Source organism: Sinocyclocheilus grahami, unplaced genomic scaffold (assembly GCF_001515645.1).
Source record: "Sinocyclocheilus grahami isolate Dianchi unplaced genomic scaffold, SAMN03320097.WGS_v1.1 scaffold58.1, whole genome shotgun sequence".
In the NCBI taxonomy this organism is placed as follows: Eukaryota; Metazoa; Chordata; class Actinopteri; order Cypriniformes; family Cyprinidae; genus Sinocyclocheilus; species Sinocyclocheilus grahami.
Genome location: NW_015505237.1, coordinates 972,348 through 985,999, shown reverse-complemented (window position 1 = coordinate 985,999; position 13,652 = coordinate 972,348). Strand labels below are relative to the sequence as shown.

Here is a 13,652-nt window from a genome sequence, read left to right as displayed (position 1 = left end):
ATGGAGATTAATCATGAGGGAGAAGTGAACTGGGCTCACTACATGCTACATTTCAGTTTTATTTATTTAGCCAACATTAATTTAGTGATGAAATTGTACATCCTTATGGAAATATGATAGTATTTTGTAATTATCATTTAAATCTGATGACTTTTCAAATAGTTTGTCATAAATCAACATCTCAGGAAAATGTTATGGGGTTTCAAATCAAAATATGACTTCCTGTTATGAAACAGGTCATCATTTCATGTCCACTTCATGAGGACACTGGGACTAAAAGCATGTTTATTACACATTTTGGGAGACACAACAGATGAATAGGAAAATAAATTATAAATCAATATTATTATGAAATATGAGATATTATGAAAATCTAGCCAATTATTACTCCCATTATTACACTTCTGTTTTCAACATGCTGTCCTAACAGCACTTTAATATGCAGATTAGATACAGCGTATAGATAAGATTGTGTTTAATGGGAAAACCAGTTTATATCAAGTCATTGCTATAGCTTTTATAACATAGCTGAGAATCATCCTTATACAAAGTTTGGCATAAAAAAAATCCAGAGACCTTAAAAAGTAATGCATTTTAAGACAACTGTTTCATTTATAAAGTCAGTTAATTATCTACTCTGAATGACAATGAGCCAACTCTATAATGGAATTCAAAAATCTTCTTTTCATGTTAATGTTTAAAACACATTAATCAATATGAGTGAGACAGTAAAGGATTTGGCCTTGGCATAATCTGCATAACTAAAAGCCTTTATATTAATATAGTCCCTATCAACATTTATTCAATTGGCTGATGCTTTCCAAAGTGACTTAAAGAGGAGTCAGACAAAGTAAAAGAGGCAAATTCTTGAAATAGAGTACATATAAAACAGCTTTTATTCATAAAAAGATTCAAAGCAGTCCCATACGACATGTACACGTGTTTGTTCAAATGAAAATCAGTTGCAGGAAACGCAGTACCTGAACGGCATTCATATAAAATCCATGTTAAAGTGTTTGTTATTAAAGGCTGTCTATATGCAGCTTCCTCCACTCTTAATATAGAGCTCAGAAGGTTTTCCCTGGATTGGGCCTCAGTGTATGCGACTCGTCCCTCTGGACACAAATGTAATGACAAAGAGCCTAAATATGCACTAAAAAGCTGGTCACAGAGAGCTGGCAGTGTAAAACCCAGAAAATCTTCAGGATCCTCAAAATGATTAGTTGTCTTCCCCCTCTGACTCGGACTCTGTCAGAGAGAGAATTAAGACATAATGTGCTTGAGATATACATTTTGTTTGGCAGAGGATATTTTTATCCGAGATACTTCCTCACCTTCCTCCGCATTCTGAAGCCACTCCACAAATTTCTTCATTTGCTCCAGAAATACACTTTTCCCTTTGGCAGCATGGGCGTCTTTGTACCATTTCAAAATGGCTTCCTCACTAAGGACATCAGCTGTGGAGTGAGAAACACACACCATATCTTACCCTGCCTATAATTTATCGTTAAAACACTGATCAGGTGAGACATGGGTACCTTTGTAGAAGAGCACCACTATTTTGGAGAAGGATTTCATGAAGTGGATGTTGTCGTAGCAATACTCCTGAATCTTGAGCAGTAAGACCAGCTCTGATTGGCCCTGAGTACTGAACACAGCCAGGAGAGGTGCATAGTGCTACAGGAGAAACAATCACGAGTATCATTCCAGCACCACTGTCTCTCTCTTACACAGGTCTGTACTGGCAGCACATGACTTGTTGGGATGCATTACGCTGCATTGGCTTGAGGCCGCCTACATAATCATCTAATACAACAATCAAGTTCTTTCATGGACCAATCAGCTGCATATTCTACACTTCAGAAACCTGGAAATAAAATAAGTTCAAAACAAACTTATTTTTTTAAACTGACATACAGTAGTTGAAATTGTATTTTATATAATAAAAGAACAAAATAAATTAATCTTAATTACTTGATTGTTGCATCATCGAAAAATTTAAATAGATATTATCATACAGCTTTACATATAAAGTTGGGGATAAAAGTATATCCAGTTTATCCATATGCTCACATAAAGTGATATATAATACATCACAATACTTAGGTCAAATCTCTGGATGGATGGCATATTGCTTGTATTGTCATGAAATATAAACTATATTATTGTCCCGCTCTAATCTGCTAAAGACGACTATAAGGCTTGACGATTTTAAGATATTGTAATATTGTAAACATTAACATCATTATCTTTTGCAAAGCTGCTTTGAAACTGTGTATTGCAAAAAACACTATACAAATAAATTTGACTCGACTCTAATTTAACTATTTTTGCGAGGGTTATTTTAAAATATGACACTAATTTAAAATAATAATCATAAAAATAATTTAGGAAAGAAAAACATAACCTGACTTTGCTGTAACAGTCTGAAGTAAAATATATAACAAATTAATTTTTTTGAAAAAATACACACACACATATATATACACACTATATATATACAGTGGTGGCCAAAATGATTGGAAAACTAGTATTTTCACCAGCTAAAAAATTGGTTTTAAGTCAATTCTTTCTATCTTTTGCTGTAGTGTGTCAGCAGGAAATATCAGTTTACATTTCCAAACATTCATTTTGCCATTAATAATAATAATCCAGTGAGATTTTTGTCTGACAGCAGCCAGTGCTCCACACAGAGATCTGATCTCCTCATCATCCCGTCTGTCTGGAATAACATGAAGAAACAGAACAAACTGAGACAAACTCAATCCAGAAGAACTGAGGCAACGTCTCCAAGATCCTTGATCCTTTAGATATGAGAATATAGATATGAGCATTACAAATATCAATGTGAGATTATAAAGTCTAGGTGTTGATACTGTGCCTTCAGGTGTTTGAGGGCCTGTTCGGTGACCAGCTCCTCTTTCTTATTCCATTCAACTGCATTCATGAGGCAGGTCCACAGTAAGCCAATCACAGCCTGCTCCTGAAGATCATTTTTCTTCATCTCCTCTTTCACATACACCACGATCTGAGCACAATTCACACCAGAACCATTTTGCATAATAATAATAATAATAATAATAATAAAACCTAAAAACAAATATTAAATTCCAAAATATAATAATAATTTCATGTAATATTATATATTATGTAATTTTAGATATTAATATTATTATATTTTATATTATTTTTTAGATATTCAAATATTTAAACATAAAATATGATATATAATGAACTATAAAGAAGATTTCATATATTATATATATATATATATATATAATTATAATATGTTATTTTTTAGATATTATTATTATATTTTATTATAGTATTTTTAGACGATGAAGCTATTAATAATAATAATAATAATAATAATGTAATAAAATATATAAAACATTACATATTATATAATAATAATAATAATATTTTATTATCTGTTCAATAATATGTGATATATGTGATATTATACATTTATATTATTTGTTAGATATCATTACTACTATTTTTAGATGGTAAAAATAATAATATTTAAAAAGAATATAATAAAAATACCTAAATAAATATTTTTAGATTTAATAATAATAATAATAATAGCAACAATGTAATAAAATAATATTATAAACTATGTAATATTATGATAATTATATTTATCATCTGTTCAATATTATTAATAATATATGAGATATTATATATTATTTGTTAGATATTATTACTATTATTATTATACTATTTTAGATAATAAAATCTAAAAACAATAAAATAAAAAACCTGAAATAAATATTTTTAGATGTAATAATAATAATAATAGTAATAATGTGATATTTTATATATTAAACTTTTATGCTATTATTATTGTTATTAATTTAGTTTTTTATTATTATTATTAATTTTAGACACATCCTTAATACATCAATCATCAAACTCTTCTAAAACCAAAATCAAATCAAATTTGATTCCTTATGATATGACAGAATCTAAATCCTGGACACAAAAACACACTTTTAAACTCACAGTAGCTGGTGATGGAGAGACAATGTAATCCAAGGGATTATTTCATAATGACCCAGTATGAGTGGCATACTGGTTCTACCCAGAGGATTTGGAGGCCAAGTACATCTAATGCAATTTTGAAACAGGATTCCCCCGCCTTCCTGCCATCTTGGTTTCGGCTGCTCATTTTTCATATACAACAATGGAAAAAAAGCATCTCACTGAACGGGCTGAAGTGGGCTGTTCACCTGAGCATAGCTGCGGACAGCAGTGTGGTTTTCCTCCGTCCTGAACATGCAGTGCTCTGTCACCTTGGTCTTGTCCCCATCGTCAATACGTGTTCCCCCGGGAGCTGAGAGAGGGAAAGTGAGGTTACAGGTCAATGCTGTAAATTCTTTGAGAGCACTGTGCTGTCACTGTTAACCCCTACTGAGACAATGTCACGGTGCCTACTGCACAGTTATAACTGAGAGGAGCAGACGTCACAGCAACCAGCTATGCAACAACACAACAGTTATACCAGAATGCTTCATTCCCTGTATCATATGCTGTGTTTGCAATGTTTACAGTTTTATTTATGTATAATGCATAATGTGCAGTACAGCTTTATGTATAAAAGAAGTGATGTAGTGTAGGTCAAGTTAAAAAATCATTAGCCTCTGCACTACAAAGTAGATGCATTTCCAAAGCATTTAATCAAATAAGGAAAGAAATTGAATTACAGCATTGCTTCTACCCCAAAATAGGACATGGTTTCTCAATGTGCTTTGCACACATAACAATGCAATGCCTCATGGACTAATCCACAGGTGTCCGGGTTAATACCATACAGTACACCGTTAACTTCAGCTCCCCTTGAGAGGTTTGCTCCGGATTACAGTGTTGAGCCACTGATCCATTGATTTGTCAGTGTAATACTTCCTATCTTACCATTTCATAAAACACTAAACTGGCTTTTCTACGGAGCACCTAAGAGTGCACGATGATGGAAAAAATATACAATTGGAAGAAAAATTAGTTCCCCTAAGAAACTTTGCATTGGCTTGCAAAAACACTTAAATCCTCATATTATTTCCATTACCAGTTTTGCGTTCACTCACAAAACTTTCACAAGACAAACTCGCAAATGCAGTGTTGTTTTGAGAATGCAAAAGGTTAGCAAATAAATGCAAAAGCATTGAAATATAATTTATCTTCTCACCTCATATTATTTCCATCAGCAATTTTGAATCTGCTCGCAAAACTTTTAGGTTCTCCCGAGAAACTTGCAAACTTGAAACTTTTGTTCCCTTGCAAAATGTGTGTATTATTCCCTAGCCAAAGTACTGCTTCCCCTGAGAAACTCTGCATTAGCTCGCAAAACTTTTGCTTTCCCTCATGCGTATACAAACTTTCTCAGGGTGAAAGTTTTGCAAGTGAACACAAAAGAAATATAACTTTTCTATGTGTTCCTTTAGGGGCTTTGTATTATTCAGGCAAAAATATTCAAAATATTTGAATAAAATCAAAGTTTTCTTTATTAGGTCGTCAGAAATTTTCTGTTATTCTTCTTTTTCATCAAATTACTATGCAAAAACATTTTCAAATATTTTGACAAATTTTACTTACTTGACAGTATATTCAATAATTAAAAAAATCTAAATAAAATACAGTAGATCAGGACTAATTTTGTTAGTCATTAATGTAATGACTAACATTGATCAATTTTGTTAGTAACATGAATTTTGTTAGTAATTAATGAAGAACTGATTGAATCATGTAAAAAAAAAGTTCTCTAGGGCAGTCTTTGGAAGAGTAGTTTGAGTGGTTGAAAAAAATGCAGATTTAAAAGACATTAGCAAATTATTTTGGTGAAAATTATGAAGAAAAATTAATGTCTATAAATAAATAGTTCATTATAAGACCAAAAATATGCATTAAGAAAGTAAACCGAGTTTATTTTCGTCTCATGCTTTCATGTTAACTTGAATGTAGTGCTTTCATCCCATTTGTGTAACAGATCCCCGTCTATTTTCACAGAGTTCAGGGAAACCGGCCTTTGTTAAGGACTAATAAGGGCAAAGGTCCGAAGATTTGGACTTAATCTCTATTTTACAGAGTTAACGGTAGTCTTCTACTTATGAGGGCTCTATATCCTAGCTGGAGTAATCTGACTGCTGACTGGATGTTTGACCAGGCTGAAACATTTTGAAAGAAACCATGTACAATTTTTAACATAAATGTTTACATATAATGCATTGTACCAGATTTAGCCAGAGGCTAATTTTAATCCGCATAATTAAAAAAAAACATTTTTTAACGCATACTTTTTTGAACAATATATTCATATGTCACATTTCTATAGTATATTGGTTTGAATGCACTATATGATAACATTATGTGAGTAACATGGCTCAGTATACAATTAAAGTAAACTGCTATAATAATCTAATTATGTGCTGTCTGATCTGACAGCATATGTGCTTCACAACCCTTTACATGCATATAATTTTAAACTCACAAAATGCATATTCAACTCCAAAAACCCTTTTAATATGCTGTTCTATATTCTGGCTTCCCATATCTGCTCCAACCAAATTCAACACTCTGCTTCTGTCCCACAGTGAAGCCACCCACTCACTCTCTCAGCCTGCTTATGTGCAAAAGATCTGAAGATTTCCAACCGGCTGTGACAGCTCCTAGGAGACAACTAAGACAGGCTAAAATGATGTTGTGTATTCCCTGCTGTCCTCATCGTTGTATATATATATTTGTAAGTTGATGGCCTGGAGGTATGCACTAAACACTTTGATCCAGAGATGTGCAGCAAGTATTGGAGCAACAGCCTGCTGTCACAGGGGAGTGAGCTAATGAACTCTCATTCTGTTAATCTGCTAAAGACGCCAGCGTCTGCGTAAACTAACAGCACAAAGGATGGTTCTACAAGGGTCCACAAAGTGATTTTCTGTCCTTTACGAATGTTGCTTGTCGGATTGTACAGTATAGCCCCAGTGACAGCTTGGGTAAAAGGCAGCGTTGGAGCAACAGCCTGCTGTCACAGGGGAGTGAGCTAATGAACTCTCATTCTGTTAATCTGCTAAAGACGCCAGCGTCTGCGTAAACTAACAGCACAAAGGATGGTTCTACAAGGGTCCACAAAGTGATTTTCTGTCCTTTACGAATGTTGCTTGCCGGATTGTACAGTATAGCCCCAGTGACAGCTTGGGTAAAAGGCAGCAACAGTTTTTTTTTTTTAATGTCAAACTGTAATATATACATCTGCAAGACTGTGACCAGTGGTGTAGTGTGGGCCATGTATACGCCATATGCTTACTTTTTGCCTGGGGTTGTTCTTGTATTACAACTTCTAAGGATCAGTATTTGCATATACCTTCGGTATACCCACTTGTTTTGTTGCCTCGCAAGTCCGTAATCTACTGTCATATTTGCGTCCCCTTTAATGGTGTCTCATGCTGATGTGCAAAACTAGCGATTCTTTCTTATAATTTTGGCATTATCACTTTTATTACTCTACCACAGCGAGAGAACTCCGCTCTAGTGAGTAAACCATTGCTATGCATTTAATAAAGAGTGAGCGGGTTGAATGTGAATTACTCGCGTATTAGCAGCTTCTTTTGACATTTTATTGATGCTGTTTATAGATAAAGTCACTTGTGCTTAAATGTCTTGTGTGAGAGAGCGAGGGAATGCGCTGTCCACAGATTTTGTTTGGTAAACTATTTGATGCCAAGGACCCTCAAATTTAACAATCCCTTCAGGCCCGGTGTTACAGGGCAACAGGAATGCTAGTGCTAAGCACCCTCAGTTTAAGCTGTGATAACATATCGATAAAACAGATCTGGCAATCTATCCAGTGCGGATTTGTTTTTACACTCTGGGGAGCGTAAAAGGTTTCTATTTACAACGTGTTTTTACAGCTGATTTACACAATGCAACATTCTACTGCAGGAGATATAATTCCCTTCATAAATAATAAGATTAGCTATACATTTTTTTATTTATAAAGACTCACTTATACTGTGTGAGAAAAAAATATTATTATAATTATATTTATAATTATTATTATTATTATTATTATTATAAGTATAAATATAAATTATTTTTAATTAAATCATTGTCTTTTATATTACCAGTGTACTAAAGCCAAAACTAATTTAAGAAAACATTGTCTGGAAATATTAATTTCTTATAAAGTTAAGATTTTCTACTGACTTGCACAAGTTGTGACAGGGTAATAGTAAACCACCTTTTTCTTTAGGAATACACCACTGACTCTGACCCAAAAGTTCTGTCGATTCATGTCACACAGTAGCCCAAAGTATACTTCGGCGTTCTGCGAAGGTCTGCGCTCTCCTGCGTGTGCAAGACGGAATGGAACGTGGAAAGTGAAGTATACCCAGGCCTTGTGAGTGCCACTTTGCCTTATAAACCCTAAAAATTGGTCTAATTAATCATTTAAAATATCTTGTTGCAACCTAAATCACAACAAAGTTTGAGAGATTATTAACTGCATTTCTGAAATGAGAAAACAAAATAGTATCTTTAAAATCATGATAAAGCTACGTAATGAGGTGTCATCAACGATGAAATTGAATCTACAAAGCAATAATTAAAGCAGTATTATGTTGGCTTGCCGCGATAGACGGTGCTGACGGAGATACCGTTGTTAAGCCGCAACACCGGTTACGTCACTGACCCCTACCGTCGTTTTGATTTTTTATAGTAATAAAAATTATTTAGTTCAGTAAAAGAACATACACTACAATTAAAAACTGAACGCGGCTGCTCAATGCAGTGTGCCGAACGACAGTCACATCACAAATCCGATTTCATTTCCATTTCTCCAGTGAGGAGAGTGAGTCGAGCTGACTGACGAGAAGAGTGAGGTGAGACAGACAAGACGATGGCGGATGATTTAGTTTCGAAAACTAAATGCAAAAGCGCCTGTTTGGCAGTATTTTGGATTTTGAAAAGCCTGTTGACTTTTGCCATTTATTTAAAGTGATTTTGGAAGTTTTTTTTAAACATTCATTTCATTTTTAATTGGTTCCACAGTGTTTGCTGATTTTTACTTTATTTAAACTTTGTGTCATTTATTTATTTTATTTGACATCAAGGTTTATGCCGTGCCTCCAAGCTTTCTTACTCGTTTTGCTAATAAACGTTCTATGCTTCTTATTTATTTGGTTATATATTATACGTTAACTTAGCCTATTTCCAGTTTTTGTGTACCTATTTAAACTATGTAAGTTATTTGTTATTTTATATTAGGCATAGCCTGCCCTATATCATTGTGTATTTTTATTTGTTAATAAAAGTTCTGTTTTATATATATGCTAAAGTGAGTTTGACGTTGTATTTTGTTGTTGCATTCAAGCAATTTACGCCGAACTGACGCTAATTCGAAAGTGAAAGTAAAATGCCCACGGTGCTTTTAAGCTATTTAAAGGCAAAGGAAAGCGAGGAAAAGAGGGAAAATTCAAACGAACAATTGCTTTACGCCGAATTGCCGCTATTTGAAAGTGAAAGTAAAATGTGCACGCCTCTTTTACAAGCCATTTAAAAGCGAAGGAACGCGAGGAAAAGCCCCGCCCCCACGGTGATACCGGTATTATCGGTGTTGTCACACATCGATTAACCAGTGGGAAAATTTCCTCACCGTCACAACCTTAGTATTAAGACAATATCCCAAATTATGCACAAGGTTTTGGACCTTCTCACCAAGCATGCTCCCAGCCATGAGGACGTCAAACAGGGTGTCGGCATAGCGGCGGTAGTCTAGTCTCGACCCAGTGACATCCAGAAACTTGGCTACAGCATCAAGATCACCACCTGCTTCGTTGAGGCCTTGAACAATAGTGTCTCGGAAAACCGTAGGCTCAAACTTCTCCTTTTCATCTGTGAGAGAGGAAACACAAGAAAGACTCTCAGTCAAGGTTACCGCAGCAGAGATTCAGGATTCACATTAGCCACTTATGATGTAGAATATATAATGCTTTAAATTATTTAGATTTGATCCTTGATTTGTATCCATCGGTGTAGAATGCTTGATAACAAAGCAGGTGGTCGCACACAGAAATATGCAAGCCACACTTATACCTACCATTATGTAAATGAGTTCCCTCGCCTCGCTGCTGGCTAGGAATTCTGATTATAGCACACGCTAAAGAGCATGTTGAGTGTCTTCCTGTGAGATCTCACATTTGAAGAGCCAGTCACACCTACCACACTAGCCAGTGAAGCATAACTCTAATGCCCTGTTGAAAACGCCCCCACATTTGTCACAGTCAAAAGCTATTAAGTAACGTTCCTAAGCTGTCTGTAATGTCTAACGGTGTTCACCTTTCACCCGTATCATACACCTACATGGACAATTCACATTAGAACTGTATGGCAGATACTGTATGACTTCTTTCTATGTAAAATAATTAATTGTTTGCAAAAAGATTGACCTATATTGTTTAAACATACACTACCAGTCAGAAGTAATGTGCTACTGTAAAGACGGTGTTAAAATATTTATTTTTCAACTTTCCATTATTTTAAGAAAAAATATTAAATTTTCTACAAAAATATTAAGCAACACAACCGTTTTCAACATTGATAATAAGAAATATTTTTTGAGCAAATCAGAATATTAGAATGATTTCTGAGGGATCATGCAGAAAACTTCTACTTTGCCATCACAGGAACTTTTATATAAATATAACTGTATCTAAATAGAAAAGACTTAACAGTTTAATACTTTTCTTAAACTTATTTTAATAATATTTCACAATACTACTGTTTTTACTGTACTTAAAATAAATTAAAAAAAACAATGAAGCCTTGGTGATCATTAAAAACATTTCCAAACCCAAACTTTTGAACAGTAGTGTATGTTTTGTTTAAATGTCAGAGAATAAACGTAAACTGATTTTTATAGCTTTTATTTAGCCTTTGTGTCAAAATCAATGTCTAATAATGCCATAATTATCAGTACACCACAACAATAAAAACAATATGTAATAATAATAATAATAATCATCATCATCCCTATAATTTTGTGACTGGAGATGCATAAATGAGACCATTTGTATTTAAAAAAATATATAATAAAACAAAAAAGATAAGGGGCCATTCACACAAAATTGGGGTTTTGCTTTGACGCAGGAAGTAGAATGGGGAAAAAATATATAACTTGAGACTTGTTTTTTAAAAGTTTTTAACTTCTTATAACTTGAGCACTGCATTTTTAGAACACTGTGACATGTGTAAGACGTGAGTGCTGTGGTCAACAATGTCCACCTAGCACATTAACATAAAGAAACAATGGAAAATTAGCACTGTAGAACATAAAAACTCTTTCTGTGTGAACACCCACTAAACTTTCTGATTCTGGAACTATTACTGCAGCTATTGCAGTAGGCTATTTGTTAACTTCTGTGGCTCCGAGACTGCAGAACTAAGTTAAAAGATCAGAACGGCACTGTGTCTGAAATGGTATCAGTATTGTGCAGGACATGAAGTACAGTAGCACACAAACAAGCTATTAATGGAACATGAATTGAGACCCTTTCCACTGCATTGCTGAGCGAGTCTGCAACATGCTGAGTGAGTCTGCAACGTGTGCACATCTAAGGTGTGTGTGTGTGTGTTTCTGTATGTGAACAAATATTAAGAACAATCACTGTTCATTTGCCATTTAACTGTCAACACAAGTTAAATCCTTTGTAAAGCCCACAATTAGTTTCTATGAGGTAAAATAGGAAATATCGAGATAAAAAATGACTCACCCCTTTTCCTGGTCTTAAACCGCTGGCCTGTAAGCACTGGCTTCTGTTGCTTACCGGTATTCATATAAGTCCTTCCCATGCAAAGAAACAGACATAAAATATACTCAAATCAACAACAAAAACATAGATGACCCATTTTTGTGCCATGACAGATCCATTATTGAATAAGCCATGATGCCCCACAAGACAAAACAATGAAACTGACCCAGTAAAACACTCCTGACCCAGTAATCTGTGCTTTCCCCAATACTACACCCTCCTCTCACACACCTCGTTTATAATATCGCACTGTACTAGGAGGAAAAAAAGCTCACGATCTAAAAGCTCATCAGCTGAGAGGTCCTCTCCAGCACGCAGTGAGTGCTCCAGCAGAAAGCCAGTGCTCCGGCAAGTCTTTTTCGCTGCCCTGTGCTAAATATAGAGGGGCTCATCCCCGATGGTGTAAACTTCAGTCACCCAGGTCTGGGACACGTGTCGTATTACAGCAAGGACATGTCTGATCACAGCTTACAGCCCTCTGCATGTGTGTGTGGTGTGTATAATGTATACAAGCAAACTCACAAAGTATACACACGTGCAAACATATACACAAACAAAATCAACATTTTCCATGGGGTAAATAAAGGCAGCCGTTATGAGCGCTGCATAACCAGTAAAATCTAAAAAAGTTCCTTGATGTCCTTTATGTTGCAGTAAATTTTGCATATGATTATGAATGTTTCACCATGGTATAATATGTTACCAAAGTGAAGTTGAGGTCAGAAGTGTGAGAATGATTTGTGATGGAAACATAATTTACAATGGGTTAAATATAATAAATATCATATAATATAATTATTATTAAACTGATTTAACTCATTTAAATACTGGTTAAATAAATCTAATTTTAAACATTTGAACTAATTACAAAAAAACTCCAATGAGTGCAGATTTATTTTTGAGAGTCAGCTTTAAAAGGGGTCTGCAAGGTTTATTAATATTTTTTTATTTGTAATAAATGCACCGTCCAATAAATTGCACAAAGGTAAGGTAACAGTAAAAACTAACCATAATATTGCAAAACATTTAAAATTATTTCAAATAAATGCTGTTCTTTTATAAATTTATATTCATCAAAGAATCCTTTGTCTTATTCAAAGTAGATCAAAGGATTTCAACATTAAAGGGGTCATATGATGCGATTTCATTTTTTCCTTTCTCTTTGGAGTGTTACAAGCTCTTGGTGCATAAAGAAGATCTGTAAAGTTGCAAAGACTAAAGTCTCAAATCCAAAGAGATATTCTTTATAAAAGTTAAGAGTCAGCCACGCCTACCTAAAACGGCTCGTTCGAACACGCCCCCACATATCTACGTCACTATGTGGGAAGATTTGCATAACACCACCCAAATGTTCACGCAAAGAAAGAAGGCGTAACTTTTAGTCTCACTGTAGTATTGTTGTCGCTGCAGCCATGTCATGAAGACGCTGTGGGTTTCGTTGTGAAAGCGAAACTACTTTGTTTGGTCTTCAAAAAGAGGACGATATCCGCTTCGTCATGCCTAGAGCTGATCTGTGCTGGTCGCTGAGGAAATACATCAACTTAGTGCTGTGGATCGCCGGCACATTTTATGGAGGACTGTTTACTGATCCTGGGAGAGTAACGTTAGACTAAAATGCCGGCAGTTCTGACTCACGTAAGTACGTTTTCTTTTATCATTTGCCACTGATGATTCAAACGTAAGTTTTGGGCAGTGTGGAGTAGCACTTGTTGTTTGTCATTTCTCTGATCACAAATGCAGACAGGGTTTTATGTTTACACGGCGTGATGCAACGCAACGCATAAAAAGACAGTATAAGTCATTATAATAAGTAATTATGTCCCCACTGGATGCAACAAATGCCTCATTCAT

General features: G+C 34.7%; 1 protein-coding gene across 1 annotated transcript; it reads right to left on the bottom strand.

Moving 5' to 3' along the window:
- Positions 1-873: 873 nt before the first annotated feature.
- On the bottom strand, positions 874-12,161 carry LOC107584325 (basic leucine zipper and W2 domain-containing protein 2). The gene is made up of 8 exons (XM_016270902.1): positions 11,968-12,161; positions 11,763-11,833; positions 9,709-9,885; positions 4,215-4,339; positions 2,882-3,028; positions 1,539-1,677; positions 1,335-1,457; positions 874-1,248 (listed from the first exon to the last, which is right to left on the bottom strand). The coding sequence occupies exons 2-8, from the start codon at positions 11,824-11,826 to the stop codon at positions 1,220-1,222; spliced, it is 804 nt and encodes a 267-aa protein (XP_016126388.1). The 5' UTR covers positions 11,827-11,833; positions 11,968-12,161; the 3' UTR covers positions 874-1,219.
- Positions 12,162-13,652: the final 1,491 nt, after the last annotated feature.

Excerpts from the sequence above, each read along its gene's own strand:
- LOC107584325 (XM_016270902.1), bottom strand. The coding sequence starts at position 11,826 with ATGAATACCGGTAAGCAACAGAAGCCAGTGCTTACAGGCCAGCGGTTT. Across the intron at positions 4,340-9,708 it reads CATGGCTGGGAGCATGCTTG|CTCCCGGGGGAACACGTATT; the intron begins GTGAGAAGGTCC and ends TCCCTCTCTCAG. Across the intron at positions 1,458-1,538 it reads AGTGGTGCTCTTCTACAAAG|CTGATGTCCTTAGTGAGGAA; the intron begins GTACCCATGTCT and ends CTCACTCCACAG.